At 37.9% G+C, this 16,635-nt stretch overlaps 1 protein-coding gene across 3 annotated transcripts in view; it reads left to right on the top strand.

Moving 5' to 3' along the window:
• The first annotated feature begins 1,849 nt into the window (after window positions 1–1,849).
• Window positions 1,850–16,635, top strand: part of cadm2b (cell adhesion molecule 2b) — a 144,709-nt gene continuing 129,923 nt past the window's right edge. For all 3 annotated transcript variants that reach the window (XM_055028765.1, XM_055028764.1, XM_055028763.1), the window contains exon 1: window positions 1,850–2,143. In XM_055028765.1, the coding sequence (XP_054884740.1) occupies window positions 2,083–2,143 (61 nt within the window). In that variant the 5' untranslated portion in view covers window positions 1,850–2,082. The remainder of the gene's footprint in view (window positions 2,144–16,635) is intronic.

Raw genomic sequence — 16,635 nt, 5'->3', positions numbered from 1 at the left:
TGAGAAAAATTGAACCAAATTTGCCAAGCAGAATGTTAAACCATGTGTAAAATCCTTGCGATCGGCTTAGCGAACGATCCCTGGCTGAAGCTGCCATTTCCCCTTCTCACCTCTGTCTTTGAGAACGGCCACACTCATTTCTCTGCGCCTCTCGTGGGAACCCTTTGAAAGAAAGGAGGATGTCCAGGAGCCCATTTACCTCCCCTGTGTATGTGCAGTCATTCCTGACATGCACCCAGACTCGGGGTTACCACCTCTGGAAAGCAACTGTCTTTTCACACAACATGAGCAGGTCTTTCCATCATCACCACATGCTGTCCCTTTCAGACCTCTAAAAACACATGACATGCAGTAATGCATGAGGTGTCAGTTTGGTTAAATCTAGTTACTTGTGTTAATTCCTGTCTTATTTGCTGTTTTGGATCTGAAAGCGTTAATTTATAGTGCCTTGTAAAAATGTTCACAACCTGTTCCCATCTATTGCCACATTCCAGCCACAAACCTAAATGGGTTTTATAAGGATATTATGTACTAGACTAGCACAAAGGAGCACACAGTAGTGAAAGGAAAGTTATGCTCTTAATATTTTCTCTACATATTGTAATGAAACATGTTAAACCGCCTTTATTTTGATTGCTTTAAACAAATCCGTTGCAATCAGTTGCATTCATCAGGGAAATGGAAATAGTATGGAATGATGGCAGACCTTTGTAGCAAGCAGCATCAAATTTACAAGGGTATGAAATTCTGCACTATTTTGGTGCCCTGTCCAGAAAGAAAAAATATTTTACTAATACAAATTACAGTACATTAATAGAAAGTCCCATACATCATCAGATTTGAATTGATGCATGGTGGGTTTAGTACATTCCATAACTAATAACTCCATATTGTTCCCAAAGAAAACAACTAAAACCTCATAATTTTCAAATATTTTAATATTCAAATATTCATCCAACTATTTTTGGCCTAGGATTTTAGATGAAGTAAAATCTATGCAAAGCAGGCATTCATTAGAAAAATCTTTGCTCCCCATATCCCTTCAAAAAAAAAAGTATGGCCCTGTGTCTTGTAAGCAATCGGGTGAAGGTAGTACCACATGGTTGTCTCTTTAAACTGAGAAAGGAAAGCATTGGCCAGAGATGGATGGAGACATGGTCAGAGCTAATGGGATGGTTCAGATCAAAGATTGCTTGAATTTTAGAATGGCTCAGTCAAAGTTCAAACTAAAATCCAATTGAACAGCTGTGGCTGGTTTTGAAAAATTACCATGATTTGCAAAGTTGGTGGAGGGAAAACAAAACACAAATCAAGCTGCAACAGAAGGTTGCACAAGAAGAGCACGCTGCGTTTTTCAGATTTTTTGAAAAAAAAAAAAAACATTTCCATAATTTCACAATCCTGAGTCAAACACTAAACTGACATTGCCACAAAACGCAAGACTGAAATTATGATCATGATAGAACTCATCTGGACTCATATGATCTTACTATGTATTTCACTTATTTATTTATTTATTTATTTTATTTTATTGTTTTGTGAAGAAGACATTCAGCTACATAGTCATATTTCTGCAGAAGCTTTTGGAAATCTTTGCACTAATCATTCTTTTTTTTTTTTTAACAAAACAAGAATCTAATAAAAAATACATTTTAAAAATCGGTCCCGCGTTCGAAACCGATATAACAAAGTAACCGTGTACTCTGCTGAAATTGTTTACCGGAGATCCGAAGTATGTCTAGGTGTTTTTCATTGGCGACGCGTCTTCATTAGTCAAAAGGCGTGGGCGGGACTCTAGCTCTCTGCAGCGAGTCAAAGTGAGAGCAATAAAGGGAAGCAGGAGCTGCACTTTGCCGACGAGCATCTCTGCCGTCCTGCTTCTCCACAGTCATCACTGCCCCCTCTGATCAGCGAGAACACACAGGGACTCCTGCAGAAACGGCAGAGTTCGTCAATGTAACTCGGGTCAGTCAGAAACTGCGCCGTTCAGCTGGATAAGTCCAATCTTGGCAGAAGAGAGAGGGGGGGAAAAAAAGAGAGAGTGGAGTGTTGGCGTAAAATTGTGCAGGAAAAGAGAAGAATATGATGCTCAAGCAGCACTTGATCTTCATCCTCTACAGCCTCTGCGCGAGCGTCTTTAAAGGTGAGCCCCCTTGGAGGGATGTTGCTGTTGTGCAGACGGGCGTGGTGGTGCGGGGAGGTGGAGGCTGCGTGGAGTGTAAAAGATCATTTGTGTTTTTGTGACACGTGAGGGCAAGTTGTTCTATTCAGCGCAGACACGAGAAAAGGGGGAGAGTTGGCTCGCCTCTAAAACGGCGCAGCTCCGGCTGCAGCAGTGCGCGGCTGCCGCTGTCTGCCTGTCAGAGCCAAGTGTGCTGGAATGCCTGGAAGTTGAATTGTGCGGCGCAGTGAGGAGCAGAATGCGACTACACAAGTTTCTGTGTCGGGGGGACAACTTGGATGTCGCCTCAGTGACCGTTAAAAGCTGCGGATTAGTTCTCTGAAGCCTTCTGTGTCTGTGTTCATTCAGCTGGGCATGTGTCTCCTGAAACTGATACAGGATGCAGGCGAGGTGGCTGGTGTCTTGTTTGCTGAGTCCGGTGTCATTGAGTAGATATTTACAACCACAGGCTGCGCTTAGGTTCATTTTATGGGATTTAGCAAATCCATGTAAAACAACGAATTTGTGAAGATTAAAAAAAGAAAAGAAAAAGCCCTCTATGCATTTCGTTAGGTTTTACATTGTGGTCACTGTTTGAAGTGTAGCCTATACGTGTGCATCTCCAACAGTGACGGTAACACATTTTAGGACCAGCGTCGTGCACTGCTCTGCCGCCGGAGACGCAGGTGAGGTTGCGTGACTTGAAGCCAATCTGCAGCTGGGTTTAGACGTCGCCTCATGACAATAGCCGTTCTCCCCGCAGACCGTCCCGCTCCTGGACATGCCTGCGCAGCCACCGCCCTATAGGCGACCGGCGTTCTGAACCCCCACCCCTCCAGAGGAGCTGCTGCTGGTGCCATCACAGTGCTCCACATGACAAATGACCAAATTAATCCGCCTTCCTCTTTTAATAATAATAAAAATCCATAAGACATTAATGACATTGTCAGTGCAGATTTAGTGTAAGGTATTGTATAATGAAAGTGATTAGAGAAATTTTAACGTAAAAGAATGAATGATTTATACCAATTCCACTCAGGATCACTGTTCCCCTTATTTGATCCTGAGAAACAAAAAGTTGATACCTGGAGGATCTTTGTTTACTTGGAAGTCCCGCATATTTATTTTTTTAAAATACATTGAATTATGGAATTAACATAACATAAGTTTTAGATTTTCAGAAGAATCCCACCACATGCCCAGGGGCACCAGAAAGTTTTCAAAAGGGTGGTCAGATTGGACACCACAAAACCAAGACCCTGCTGTTAAACAGGGATGAACATTCAAAAGTAGGGCTATGAAAGACAAAACAAATAACCACATAAATATATAGATTAATTTCATCATCAGTTAATCAAAATATTGCAACTCACTAACGCTTTTACTTTCTTTAAACTCTTTCTTCCACATTTGTAAAATATTAAGAATAAAACAGTGTTTAATCAAGGGAGGCAGCAGTCCTACAGGAGTAGGCATTACCCTGCCCCCACCATGTCTGATTTCACACACATGTAAATGCCTAGAATTAGTCCCAGTTAAGCTTAAATCTTTGAGAGTGGATTGGCAATAAGTCACAGTCTAGATCGACCAGATTGCTGTTAAAAATCACAAAATATTTATATAATTTGCCTTAATGAATGCTCTGTTTTTGGATAGTTGCTGTCAGCAAGTCTTGCCTCATCTAACAGAGCTGTCCAACTTGAAATGCCATCATCTGTTATGCACAGCTGTGACCCGAAAAGACATCCAACCACATCCACAGTCAGAGCTTGCCTAGAGACATGCCCCTTTTGGAGAGGATTATGGTTTGAGTTAAATAACCTTGGATGATTTATTAACCTCAAAATGTTCTCATAACTTCTAACTGAAAATGCTGTCTATCTGTCTGCGACCATGTCTGTCCGTCTGCCCGTCTCCCTGTCTGTCTGCCTGGTCTGGAGTAAAAATAACATGTTCTTGTTTTGCACACTACAGACAAATCAAATGTGCCGCAGTTTGGCTTCTGAAAAATATTTGAACAAGTGAACTACATTATAAAACTAGTCACTGAAATGCATTTTGAAAATTAGAATCACCTGTTTAGTTCTTCTCTAGTAACACAATCTCCTCACGGAGCTCTTGTGCAACAAAGTGCAAATAAATGTACAGACAAAGTGATCTGTGATTGCTGACAGAATGAAAACATAAACCACCCAGGTCCTGGAGTTTGATGCAAAAGTAGAAGAATAGTAGATGAATGCGGACCTTAAATATTTGTTCAATGAAAACCCATGATATGCTGGGAGTGGCGATACTGTATATGGTGAAAAGAATCCACTGACTTTATGATTAATAATGCATGAACATTACAATAGTCTTAAAGGGTTAGGAATACTGATATTAAAAAGGTTACTCAGCAGTGTAAAGACTAGTGAGTGCAGCCGTTGCGGCAGGTAAAAAGGGATCATTTTAGTTTTTTGTCAGGTAGAGTGAAAGATCTGTCTTGTAGTTTTCAAAGCTCAACAGATAATAAAAACGGCTATTCATTCTTCATATCTGAAAAAACGATGGCTGGACTAATTTAACAGATAAATTTAATTTAAAATAAGCCCCATTTGTGGGACTGTTTTTATCACCCTTACAATGCAGCTGGTGCTGTCCAGTTCCACTCAATGGAAATCCCTCACCACATTAAACAGCCTGCCCTTTGTATTTCTATGCAGTAGTTGTCTTTGATTGGTATTTCAAATGTTTGGTATTATACAGCTGTGATCAAATTTTATTCTCCTTTGTCTATAAAAACATTTTTTCTAAACAGCCACCAGGAAGCACCAAAAATTGCTATGTCCTGCACATCCTTTTGTCTTTATGGGGCTTATTAAGATCAAAAGCTTTAACAAAAGTTGTGCCAGTTTTGAGGTTAAAAATAGTCAACAGAAAGCTAGCCTACTTGGCACCAGATTTTGGTTCATGAGAGGAGAGAGAAAGAACAGGGCATAGAAAATGTGTCTTGTCCAGAGGCTGTTCTGAGGTAGTGCCCACTTCAAGGGCTACTTAAAATATTTAAAATACGAGGGTAAAGTTTAGATGCATGAGGTGCCAAGGCCAGTGCTCCAAAAGTACAAATCGTATGTTACTTTGTAAAGATGTGAAAAGTCAAACAACGAACCAAAAAAATAAATAACAAAATAGTCGTTAAACAAAGCTTTGCATTGAGAAAAGGGCTGCACAATCAGCCAAACATGTCATCAAAATTATTTGAATTTTTAATCTGCTTCAATTGCGGACTCGTCTGCAAACATTTGAGCAATTCAATGATATGACTTAGGAAAGAACTATTCGGATTTTTGTTTAAGTGAAGCAGTTAGTGCTCTGTACAATCCTGCGGGAGTAAAAGCTTAAAATATTAGCAGTAAAATGTATTTCTCCTACGGCCAAGTCTTTTTCAAGCTTTGCTTTTAGAGTGCATAAGAAAACTGCTTGTGCCTCTTCTGGATAGTTCAAACTGTTTATACATCATTTTTGTGAATACATGTATCTTTTTCAAATAAAGTTAAAGGGAAAAATGAGAAAAAAAATCTTAAGTAGATTTTGCAGTGCCTGTTTGGGGAAGAATATATAAACAGTTCTATTCAGGGACATTATAGAACTATTAAATATGTTCATCATTCATATAGCTAATCTACACATAATTAAATAAATGATAACAAACAATTTTGGTAATTAAGACTTCTCTTTTTTCTCTCTAGTTTGATTTCAAATAGGTTATGTACAATGTATAACAAATGACTATGAATTGAGAAGTTTAGTGGAGAAAAAAAATATCTCTTAGATCAGTACACTTTATGGTCTGTAGCATCTCCTGTTTCCTCTGAAGTCATGAGCAATTTTCTGAGAAACCATCCTCTCTAACAGGCAAACAAACAAATGGGACTGAAAACATAACCTCTTCAGCGCAGGTATAAGGGAGCGGAATCTACTGAGCGTTTACGGCCTAATCGACAGTTAAATTGCAGTGCACCAGATCACATACTGCAGCGATTCTGTAGACAAGACTTCAGCCTCAGCAGCTCTGTTCATGCACCATAATGTTGTGAGTCATTTCACACAGACTCATCCTATTTTTTTCCCCCTTTGTCGAAGAAATACGCTTGCTATTTTTGCTTATGTGAAATGCTGAAATCCTGTTTATTACTTTAGCCCATGGGGTGGGTTGCTGTCTAAATGTTTAAAATGACTGTTTGGCTATATATACATATTTTGTTGCCAGGTGAGGGTTTTCAATGAAAGGTGCTGTTGTTGCACCCATACATGCACAAGTGGGAACTTTACCAGTCTGTGAAGTGTTGAGGTATCACAACACCATCAGAGCATATTTCACCAAAGGCAGCTAATGAAGACAGCAGACAGACTTGTCATCTTACCTGATAAGAGAGTTATCAGGTAAGATGGCAGGCAGGCTAGTAATGCTAATTAGCCATGTGGTGCAGCCATACCCAGGCTCTTCGCAAACCCCTAGACTGGTTGTAACATGAATGTATGTCTTATGATCTGCACATATCTTTGTTGGACTGAGTCTTTGTGATTTCCCTCCTTCTCAAGTGTTTCATCACTTTCCGTCTTACTGAGCCCAGAAATCTCCCACACCACCAGGGGAACTTGTCTTTTGTTTGAGCACGGCATCTTTCATCATGGTTTATCTCATCAGACACGTTGACTAGAATAGCCTGGCAGGTGACATTTGGGTGTGCCTTTGACTGTGATGTGTGGGGGCAATAATGAAGTTAATGGAGGACAAATAAAAGGTGAAAGTATCAAATAAGCAGATGTTTAAAAGCAAGGTAAGGCGGTACACAACGGGTATACCTTTATAACACAAATTAAAAATTTCCTTTTTGCAAAATACAAAACCAGGAAGGGAAGGTTTTTTAAATATTTGGGTGTGTGTAAAGTTTGCCAAAAAGTTCTTATGAATTGTGATTCAAATTTACTACAATTCAGAATAGATCTAAAATGTACCTTATCAGTTTTTTAAAAAATTAAAAGAAATCTGCTGACTATTGACCTCCATTTTGTAACACCACAGGATGTGATGTCCTGATGTCACCATGAAGCCGGTAATGAAACGTACACAACAATAGAAAGTACCAAAACAAAAAGCAAAGATTTGGACTCACTTAGTCCCTGGAATGAGGGAACTTGATGTGAGTTTCGCAGTCTGCAAAGTTTGTAAAATATAGATTATATCCCATGAATGCACTGAGACAATCTACAGAGGAGCCAATCTCCCATACAGAGCTGAGCGGTGTGATGCGTGATTGGTCAGAAGTTTGGGGACGTGTTTTATGTAGAAACGCACTTAGAAAGCAATGTCGATATTTTGCTGTAATTAGTTCAATTCCACTATCCAGTTTTTGAGGTTTGTACCCGCAGACAATGAGATTATTTTTGCAACCTTGTTTGAAATTATGCACATTCGCACAATTCTTCACTAAATAACTTAAAAAACTGTCAAATAGCTAAAAACTCCTGGATGGAAATTGTGATGTCGTTGTCCACTGACAAGGCTGTCTGTGTGACATTCATTCTGTGTCTGTCTTGTAAAAGCAAAACAGAGAATGACAGGAGGAAGTCGGAAAGACTCTAATGTCTCCATTTGTCATTCTGTTTTAGACCAGAGTAAATCATGAGGATCCTTTGCACACCTATAGATTAAAGCAAAAATCATAATCTTTTTGAATCAAACATTGATTTTAAATCAAATTTTGCCACCAAAAATTAGAATAAAATCATATTGTTAGATACTAAAAGATTTACCCCTATGAGAAAGATCCACACATTTTTTGAGGTTGTAAAGACTTCCCATTATATATATATATATATATATATATTATATATATATATATATATATATATATATATATATATATATATATATATATTTTTTTACTTCATCATAAAAAGAAACTGAGCCAAAACTACTGTCTGCTCTTAGCAGACTATTGTTTCACGCAGCCTTCATAGCACAGACAACTATGAGAATGAGCTATTTTGCTCTAGCAGTAAATTACAGTTATACATTAAAATGATTTTTTCCCCTCTAAATCCATGCTTAATGCCTTCTTCATATTTGAACAGACTGCTTCAGAGCACACCATTTGATTCATAAATCTATTTGGGACCAGATCTACTTTTACAGGTTTAGAACTGGAGTGACACGTATACTTCATTTTCTCTTGACGTTTAGCAACTGGTGTTTTCCCACTAAAAAGCCTTTCTTTAAAATTAAAAAATGCAGCATTAAGGTATTTCTAAAGTCAAAGACTGGCTGACAAAATATCACTGACTTTTAATCATCTTAAGTATTAATTTCGCACATTTTAATTTAAGCTGGCAAAGAAAGTTTTGCTTTATTTGGTGATACGACTGAGATATGCAGTTTGCACACTCACACTTTAATCAGCCTAACAACAGTACAAACTGTTCAATCTGCAGAAAGAAGTCAAGAGGATCAGAATTAAATCAAGCGTCGCCTCTTAGTGTTCTTGTTTAAGCAACAGTTGAGTGGTTTAGAAGCTTATTGTTGAATATACTGAGAAGCTGTCACTCTCACCATTAGGCTGCTCGATTCAAACAGGATTTTAACTCTTCTACAATCACCATAAATATAAAAAGTACCGACTGTCTTGGTTGTTCACTTAAACTACCATATTGGGCATACTTTCAGACTAAAACTGGTGTACCAGACTTTTTTTTATTTCTTTTTTTTTTGCTCTTCTCTTTCTCTCTTACTTTTGGAAAGTGAGTTCTATTGCAGCTCGAATCTGATTCCAGCCAATGTGAACTACAAAATGCCAGACTGTAAGACACAGGGAGCCTGTGAGATGTGTGGCTGAGCACATCTCCTGTGGGTTAGAAAAATCAGTCAGCAGGAATAAGCTGGCTGAGTTGACGACAAGGTATGGTGGAGAAGGGAGGTTTACGTTCAAGGATACCCTTTCCCCACTGCTGAGGGTTAGCTTATCCCTGCAGAATGTCTCCCAGCTGCCAAGTGCTGGCTCTGGCTCTATATGCAGCATGCCACTGCAAATGATAATCCAGTAAAAAGAACCAATATGCTGCAAAAGAGTCAGTGTTGCCCTGTTGGCTCTCTGTTGACAGATATACATCTGTGGGGATAAACCCCAAACTGGAGGCAAATGTGCTCAGACAAGTGGGGAAGGGGCTTTGAGATTAGCTGTTCACCGCCTCAGCGTCTTACTGTGTGATGTCAGACCCCCCCTTGCCCTGCTCTTTGTCATCCCACGTTTTCACACTATGCACCATTTGAGTGGCTGTAAGCTCAGCAATGAATCTAAAGGAATCCAAAGGTATTACACTATGAAAGACTATTTTTGCCCAATTCCTGGAGGAAGATGGTTAGAAAGCAGCCATGAAGCCTTTATACCTGATACCTCTTGATAAGCTTCAGGCTTTACTTGACCCTTGTGAAAAGTAGCTAAAGCAGTGTTTATCTCAAGAAGGTTTCACAGATCATCATTGCGCATCAAGGTAAAATGACATGTTTGCCTGGTAATCTCAATTAGTTCAGTCAACAATTGTGTTGCAGCAAAAGATTTTTATATTTGTGCTTGAAATGATCAAATATACATGCCAAGATAAAACAAATTTTTATGCAAACCATAAAACCATACAGTAAAATTCTCTGCTATGATTATATTCAAGTCATTTAAACTGTTAATAATAAACGTCATTTTGTTATGGCATGATAAAAGCACAATTTACTCTGACATGTTTAAAGTGATTTGAAAAATGGAAATATCAGAATATGTGAATTTTCGATGCAGGTCCTGGTGTGAAGCTCGGTAGTAGGCGTGTGTTCTGTGAGAGGTTTGTGCGTTCCCGACATTACAGTATTGTGTCTGAAATGAAGCCTATACTTCATTTCATTGCTGTTTGCAGAGTTGACCTTTACCATTCTCTCTTGGCCTTCATATCTGTTGAAGTGGGCTATTGCCCGACTACGGATGAGCCTGTGAATCTCATTTACTCTGTGCAATGATCTCCCTTTTCTCCTTTTGCTGCAGTCGCTGAACAAAGTTAATATTTTTTCTACTGAAATTGCATCAGTATACTAGTCTTTGACCCAACAGACCGGTAATCTTTTAGGTTATTTTTATCACAGTGGGTGTTGTGCTGCAAAGAAGTTAAACAACTAAAGTTGTCTGTTTTCAAGCCTGAAAACAGTTCTAAGAAAAGAGGTATGTCTTTGAATTTATACCAAAAAACGTTTAGAACATCAACATCAATGCTTGTTTTTGAATTGTACTGGATTGATCTGTGAACGGACAAATGATGCTGGATGTTGTCTTTTTTGTCTTCTTCCTGGAAGATTTCCAACAAGAAATCCAAAATGACATTGTAAAACTGTTTTGCAATTCCCCCTATTCTAAGGGAGACAGAAGCATTTCTTAATTTGTTTCCGAGTGCTCCTTCTCTCTGTTTGTGAGGTGTCAGTTTTCTCATTCAACGCCACTGCATCATCAGATGCAATTTTGTATTTTTTTTACTCTCTGGGAAAATGGATGTGTGGTGTAAGAAAGCATTTAACGTGTGATCTGCAGGAGTCTCAATGAATACGAGTTTGGAGCTTTGTATTGATAAAGACCAGAAGATAATGCATCATTGTATCAATGTTATGGCTTAATTTCAGATTGTGAAACAGACACAATAGAAGAAAGTTTAAATGTGTTCACATGAACACCAAAATTACACAAAAGTTACTTTTGTTGTGGCACAACAGAAAAATGCTGTGTTTAGGTAGTAGTTGTTATTTGTGTCGAGAGAAATGTTTTGGATGTGTCAGAAAACTGTTCGACAAGAATATTTTCTTGCATTCACTTCTGTATAGGTTTGAATAAAATGTGCCACTTCTCAGTTATCACAGCATTTAATGTTGCTTGCAGCCTTTGTGGTTGTGCTCAGTTGAGGAATGGTGTGACATTGCAGCAAAGTAAAGTAAGCAGCTATACTGCTCGAAATTTAACAAAGAACATAGCTCTATGTTCTTTGTAATTCTCAATTCACATTTGTTTATTTTGTAAACAATAAATATCTGTTTATTGAGAATGATACTAAATTTGAATTAACAGCTAGCAGATTTAGCAGAGATCACATAAAAGGTTTTAAAATGCTTAACATCTAAATTTAAGATTTATTTGGCAAGCTTATTTTGTGTAAAGAATAATATTCATAGCTTGTTTTGTTACCATAGCCACAACCTGATGGAATGAGTTTAATTATTGTGTTTGAGCTCAGTTTCTTCACAAATACTTCTTGGCAAATAACCAATTTGCTTTTAAGCTTGGCCAATCAAACTGGGCCCCCTCTCTCAGATCCCACCAATTCCATGTTGAACTGCAGCTATGGTGGTGATATTCTTGGTGGTGAAGCGGGGCCCCTAAATCATATTCAACTGAAGGCCCCATGCCTCCTATGAGCCAGAGCCACTGTTCACTGGCATCTCTCTGAGGGGCGCAAGAGACAAACAGGGAAATTTAATTGATGCGGTACTAGTAGGACAAGGTTTTTCCATTCCAAGACAGTTGTTTATTTTAATAAGTGCCACAGAGACTTTTCTAGGCCAACCTTTATAGGACAGATTTTTCTGATTTCCTTCATTGTCAGCCAGCTGGCCCTGTGGCCCTTGTTCACATGTTTACAGGTCCACTCTGTAGCCCCGAAAACAACAGCGTTCTACAGGACTGCTGAGGAGCGCAAAAACAAAACCGCGGGGCCACTAACCCAGCGGCTCACCGGGAAAATTCCCATATGAAAGTCTGCCCCTGTTCTTCACGCTGTTGTTTTAACATGAGGATGGACATGCAAACATGTTTATACGTCTCTTCCAGCAAGAACGTGGAAAATGTATCTACTGAATAATGCATCTTTTTCAGTTCTAAAGACTTCACCAACAGCAATCTGCATCTGAATGATAATGAAATGCTTGAAATGCACCAATCAGACGTTTGTGTCTGATTTGCGGTTGTTGCCTATCTTTGACATGCCATTGCTGATCTTAGCTATAAATAATTAATTATAATGAAGGGCATTCAAAATAATTTTCCAGTCGTTTTGTCCTTAACGATCACTAATAATTTATGTTAGAAGTACAGGCAACATTTTTTGAAGAGACAAGATGCAGCAAATCAGTTTAAAAGAAAACAAGAAATATATGTTATGGAGAAAAGTTTTAAGCTTTATTTAGCACAATGTAATAGATATTAGTATGGTTAGTATTAATAATCATCTCCTTTCCCTGGAGACTGGTTAGGGCTGGTCAAGCTGAAAATCAAACCGTTCTGGTCTACTGTTTATTCCTTGGTTCAGCTTTAGGTCAAACTGTAATGACAATATTTGTTTTGCTACTGCTAAAGTATTATTATTATTATTTTTTTATTGTTTCATTGCATTTATGGACAATCTCATAATTGTAGTAAAGCGTTAAGTACAAATATGAAATCTACATGTACTTAACTTTGCAAAATTACATTTTACACTTTTTTTTTGTACCAAAGCAGCATGATAAAATGATGTGAAGGTTTATGATTATTTACCCTTTAACATGAAATTTGTGCAAACCTGATTCAGTAATGTCAACAATATTCTATCCTAAAGTTTTAAAACATGTGAATCTGTTTCCTTTATCAGCTTTTTTTAAGTACAGTATTAACACAGAAAGTCCATCAGTTTCACATAGGCAGCCGGATTTTGCATCACTGACTTTCTGTGCTCATAAAGGCCCTTCAGTCAAGCAGTCAGGGTGGATGAGCTCCAGATAAAAAGACTCTACTGCACTATCTTTGGAAAATTGATAGCTCGCTGGAATAAGTAACACATTTTCAGGGACTTGTAAGCAGCAAATCATAGGCAATGTAGTTCCTCATTGCAGGGTGAGAATTTGAGTATCGGTATTAGGATTTGATATGCTTGGCAGTTCTTGACACGGTATAGTAACAAGAAGGTTTGGCAAAAACATTGAATACTTCACGGCCTTACTTGCAGAGTATGTAAGCAATGTTAACCGTATCAACACTAGGTATGGGTCGGCATCAGATTCTCACTGGAGTAAAAGCAGGTTAAACTTAGACTTAAAACAAAATCTAAGTAATTTAAAACACGTTGCCAACCAGCTTATCCCTCCCGAACTGCTGTGTTCATAAAGTGCCATCTTAATAAGTAGTGACTAGAGAGTGAGATTCATTGTTACACAATTGTGTGTCAACCACTAATATTTCACAAAAAATAGTCTTTGCTGTAACTGTAAATAAAATAGCAGCCTTGATTCAGCCAGGTGATCAGTAGTGAAGAAAATACTGATCACTCAACAACTTGTTCTGCACCTAATTAAACAAACTTTTAGCATTATGAATGACGCAATGTAAAATTAACAATTAACCTAATGATTCTAAAAATGTGGACCTGAAAGGTTATTGTAAAGAGTTTTTTTTTGTTGTTTTTTTTTCCAACCCCCATTGCACAGCTTATAGGGATCTGGAAAGCATTCACACCTAACAAATAAGGCAAGTAACATAATGACCACTCATTTTTTGTGGAATATAGCTTCACTTTTTCATACCTGAAGCTTATGTGGCTTATGCCATCCCAGTTGGACACAGGAGCCAGTGCAGCCGTACACCATCCTCTGTCCTAACAACTGTGTTGGCATACTCATTATCACGACCTGTCAACTGTTGTTTTAAATCCACAGGATATTCTACATTACAGCTGCTTCTTACAGCTGTGTTCGCCTCTGGGCCTGTGTCCCCAACCCAACATCTTCAGCCTTGGGCAACCTTTGGTTTGTTTTCTGTTTTCTCTGCAGTAGCTTATGGATAGATATTTTTAAAAACAAAAACAATTGTTGTAACTGTTGAAGATATGTCAGACTCATGCTCTTCAGCCAAAAAACATCCTTTAAACTAATGTCGAGAATTCTGCTAGGTAATTATTGATGTAGCAGGCTATGAGTCAAGGAAAATCCAAGCCTGTATACTTTTTGCTCTATCCTAAATTTTGTCTTTAATAATGCTACATGTCTCTGTGGGTAACAAATACACACAGACATAAATTATGCTTTTACTTCAGTGAATTGGGAGGACAATTATTTTTCTCCAAAACCGGTTTAAGTGAGATGCCATCCCTATAAAAAAAAAAAAACTAACTTTAGGATAAAGACTCAAAAAGCACAAGCTTAAGCTCTTGCATGTTTATACCCTTTTATTGACTTCCTCTTTAAAGGCTTCCCACAAGTCTCAGCTAAAGCTGGAGTTCAGATACTGAATGCAGGCATATTTGCAAGTGAAGGTGGGGATAAAAGCGTTGAAACTCATGTCCTCATAAAGAGAGATCAGCAGTGTGTACGGGGGCTGCATACCGATGCAAGAGATGCCAATGCTCAGAGCCAGAGAGCATGCTATGCTGAAAAAAAAAAGCCTTAAGCTAAGAGCAGAGGGATAAGGAAGGAGAAGGTGAGAGGCAGAGGCACACAAACTGTGTAAATCCAAGGATGTGTCATTATGTAAGTTATCTGCCACTTCACTTACCTGCTGTGATTTGAAAATGCAAAAGGGGTTATTGCAATTATATGTGAAAGGTTAACTATTTCATGTGGCATTATGGATCTACCTTCTGAGCACTTATTTCTGATCTGAGTAGCCTGATGTGATTGTTCCTTCACAGGTGTGTGCATACATGTGTTTACAGACATGTAAGATCTTGGGAAATTAAACATCTTTTAGTGAGTTATTTGCTTGTTGCCAAGAAAACCTGGAGAGCAGCAAAGACTTGGAGCATTTTCTTGCAGCAGTATTGTGACATTTAGAGGACAGGTACACAGCAAATATCTGTGATTTTTTTATTTATTTATTTATTTATTTTACTCTTAAGGGCCAATTTGTACCGGATGCACTCAGAGACAACGGCAACAATAGACCTCTTGTTATTCTTATTGTGTCATGTTACAGTTAATATCCACCAACATGAAAGTGTTCTTTTACACATGCATTTTGTAACAGATGCATGATGAAAATAATCCTTTGGAGTTTTGGACAAATTTTAGACGAGTTTGTGTTTTTGTGAGTTATCTAGCCTGCGTATTAAATTAGAAATGAAAATCAAGATGCACTGATTAGACTTTGTGGAGGATTTATAATCTCCGATTTCAGTCAAGCTTTGATAGACTGATATCAATTTGAGGAATTTTTTTATTTCTCTTTAGGAAATATCTGAAGACTGGTTTTGTCCAGCCTATCAGGTTACACTACTGGCTAGTATAGATGTATAGGTATGCAGTATATATTGGCAGAGGCATTTACTTGCCTGCCATCAAACACTAAAGAACTTGTGTGATATATGTTTCTAAATCTGTAGCATTTCATATGATCTAGATCTTCCCTGTGCAGACATAATAGCTCTCTTGGGAAAGCTTCTCTCAAGGTTTAGGGGCTTATGGGAAGTTTTGTGCATTCCTCCAGAAACGCAATCGTGAGGTGAGACACTCGCGTTGGACAAAATGGCCTGGTTTGCTGTTTCATTAAAGATGGTTTTATGGGTGGAGGTCAGGACTCTGTGCAGGCTAGTCATGTTCTTCAACAGCTGAAGAACATGCAAATGTTGAATAGACTACTTCTGCTTAAACTTGTATTTCAATTGTCTTTACAGCAATTTATATTACAATATATTGTGGAACATGCACTTTTTGCCATCCATGACTTTTACTCCTTTTTTTTTATTAATAATGGACTTTGAATTTGTATTTAAAGCCCATGTTGGATGCTCATAATTCTATTAACAAAAGCATATCAGAAAGGATCCATTAAAAAAAGCAGAAAATACACTTAAATAATCACTAAATAGATTCGTACTAATGATGCAAATCTATTTCGCATCACTAATACGATGCAAAATCATTTCAAAAATCAGTTTAATCATTTATTTTTTGAATGATTAAATTATTCAAAGATGTTAACCATTAGGCTACTCTTTAATCCACTTTCTTAAAGTTTGAAAGCTAGGTTGAGGATATACCCTCTGATGCGTAGAAAGAAGTAATCTTGTAATTACTTCTCACTGTTGGATTTGAAATGATCTCTATCAAAGAGCCTAAATATTATTTTTTTTCATCTTTCATGTGTTACAATTCTTAGAATAAATTAGGATAAGTAAAGCTCAAAGTCTGCAGACCAGTCAATAAATAAATCTGTCACTGGACAGAAAAAGCCTGAACACTGTGTTACCATTCCCTCTAGATATGAATAATTTGCATATTGAGAAGTTGTTTTACCTTCATGAGTAGATACAACTTTATTGTAGTTTTATGCCTATCTATTGCTAATAAGTTTTGAATGTATTTGCATCAAATACCAAATTTCAGACTGTCTAATATGAAGACATTGGAAACAATATTCTCAAATGTAGAAACTGCACCTGCTACA

Source organism: Poeciliopsis prolifica, unplaced genomic scaffold (genome assembly GCF_027474105.1).
Source record: "Poeciliopsis prolifica strain line A6 unplaced genomic scaffold, Auburn_PproV2 SCAFFOLD004, whole genome shotgun sequence".
Taxonomy (NCBI): Eukaryota; Metazoa; Chordata; class Actinopteri; order Cyprinodontiformes; family Poeciliidae; genus Poeciliopsis; species Poeciliopsis prolifica.
Note: the sequence above shows the minus strand (reverse complement) of the source record. Positions and strands in the feature narration are given on the sequence as shown.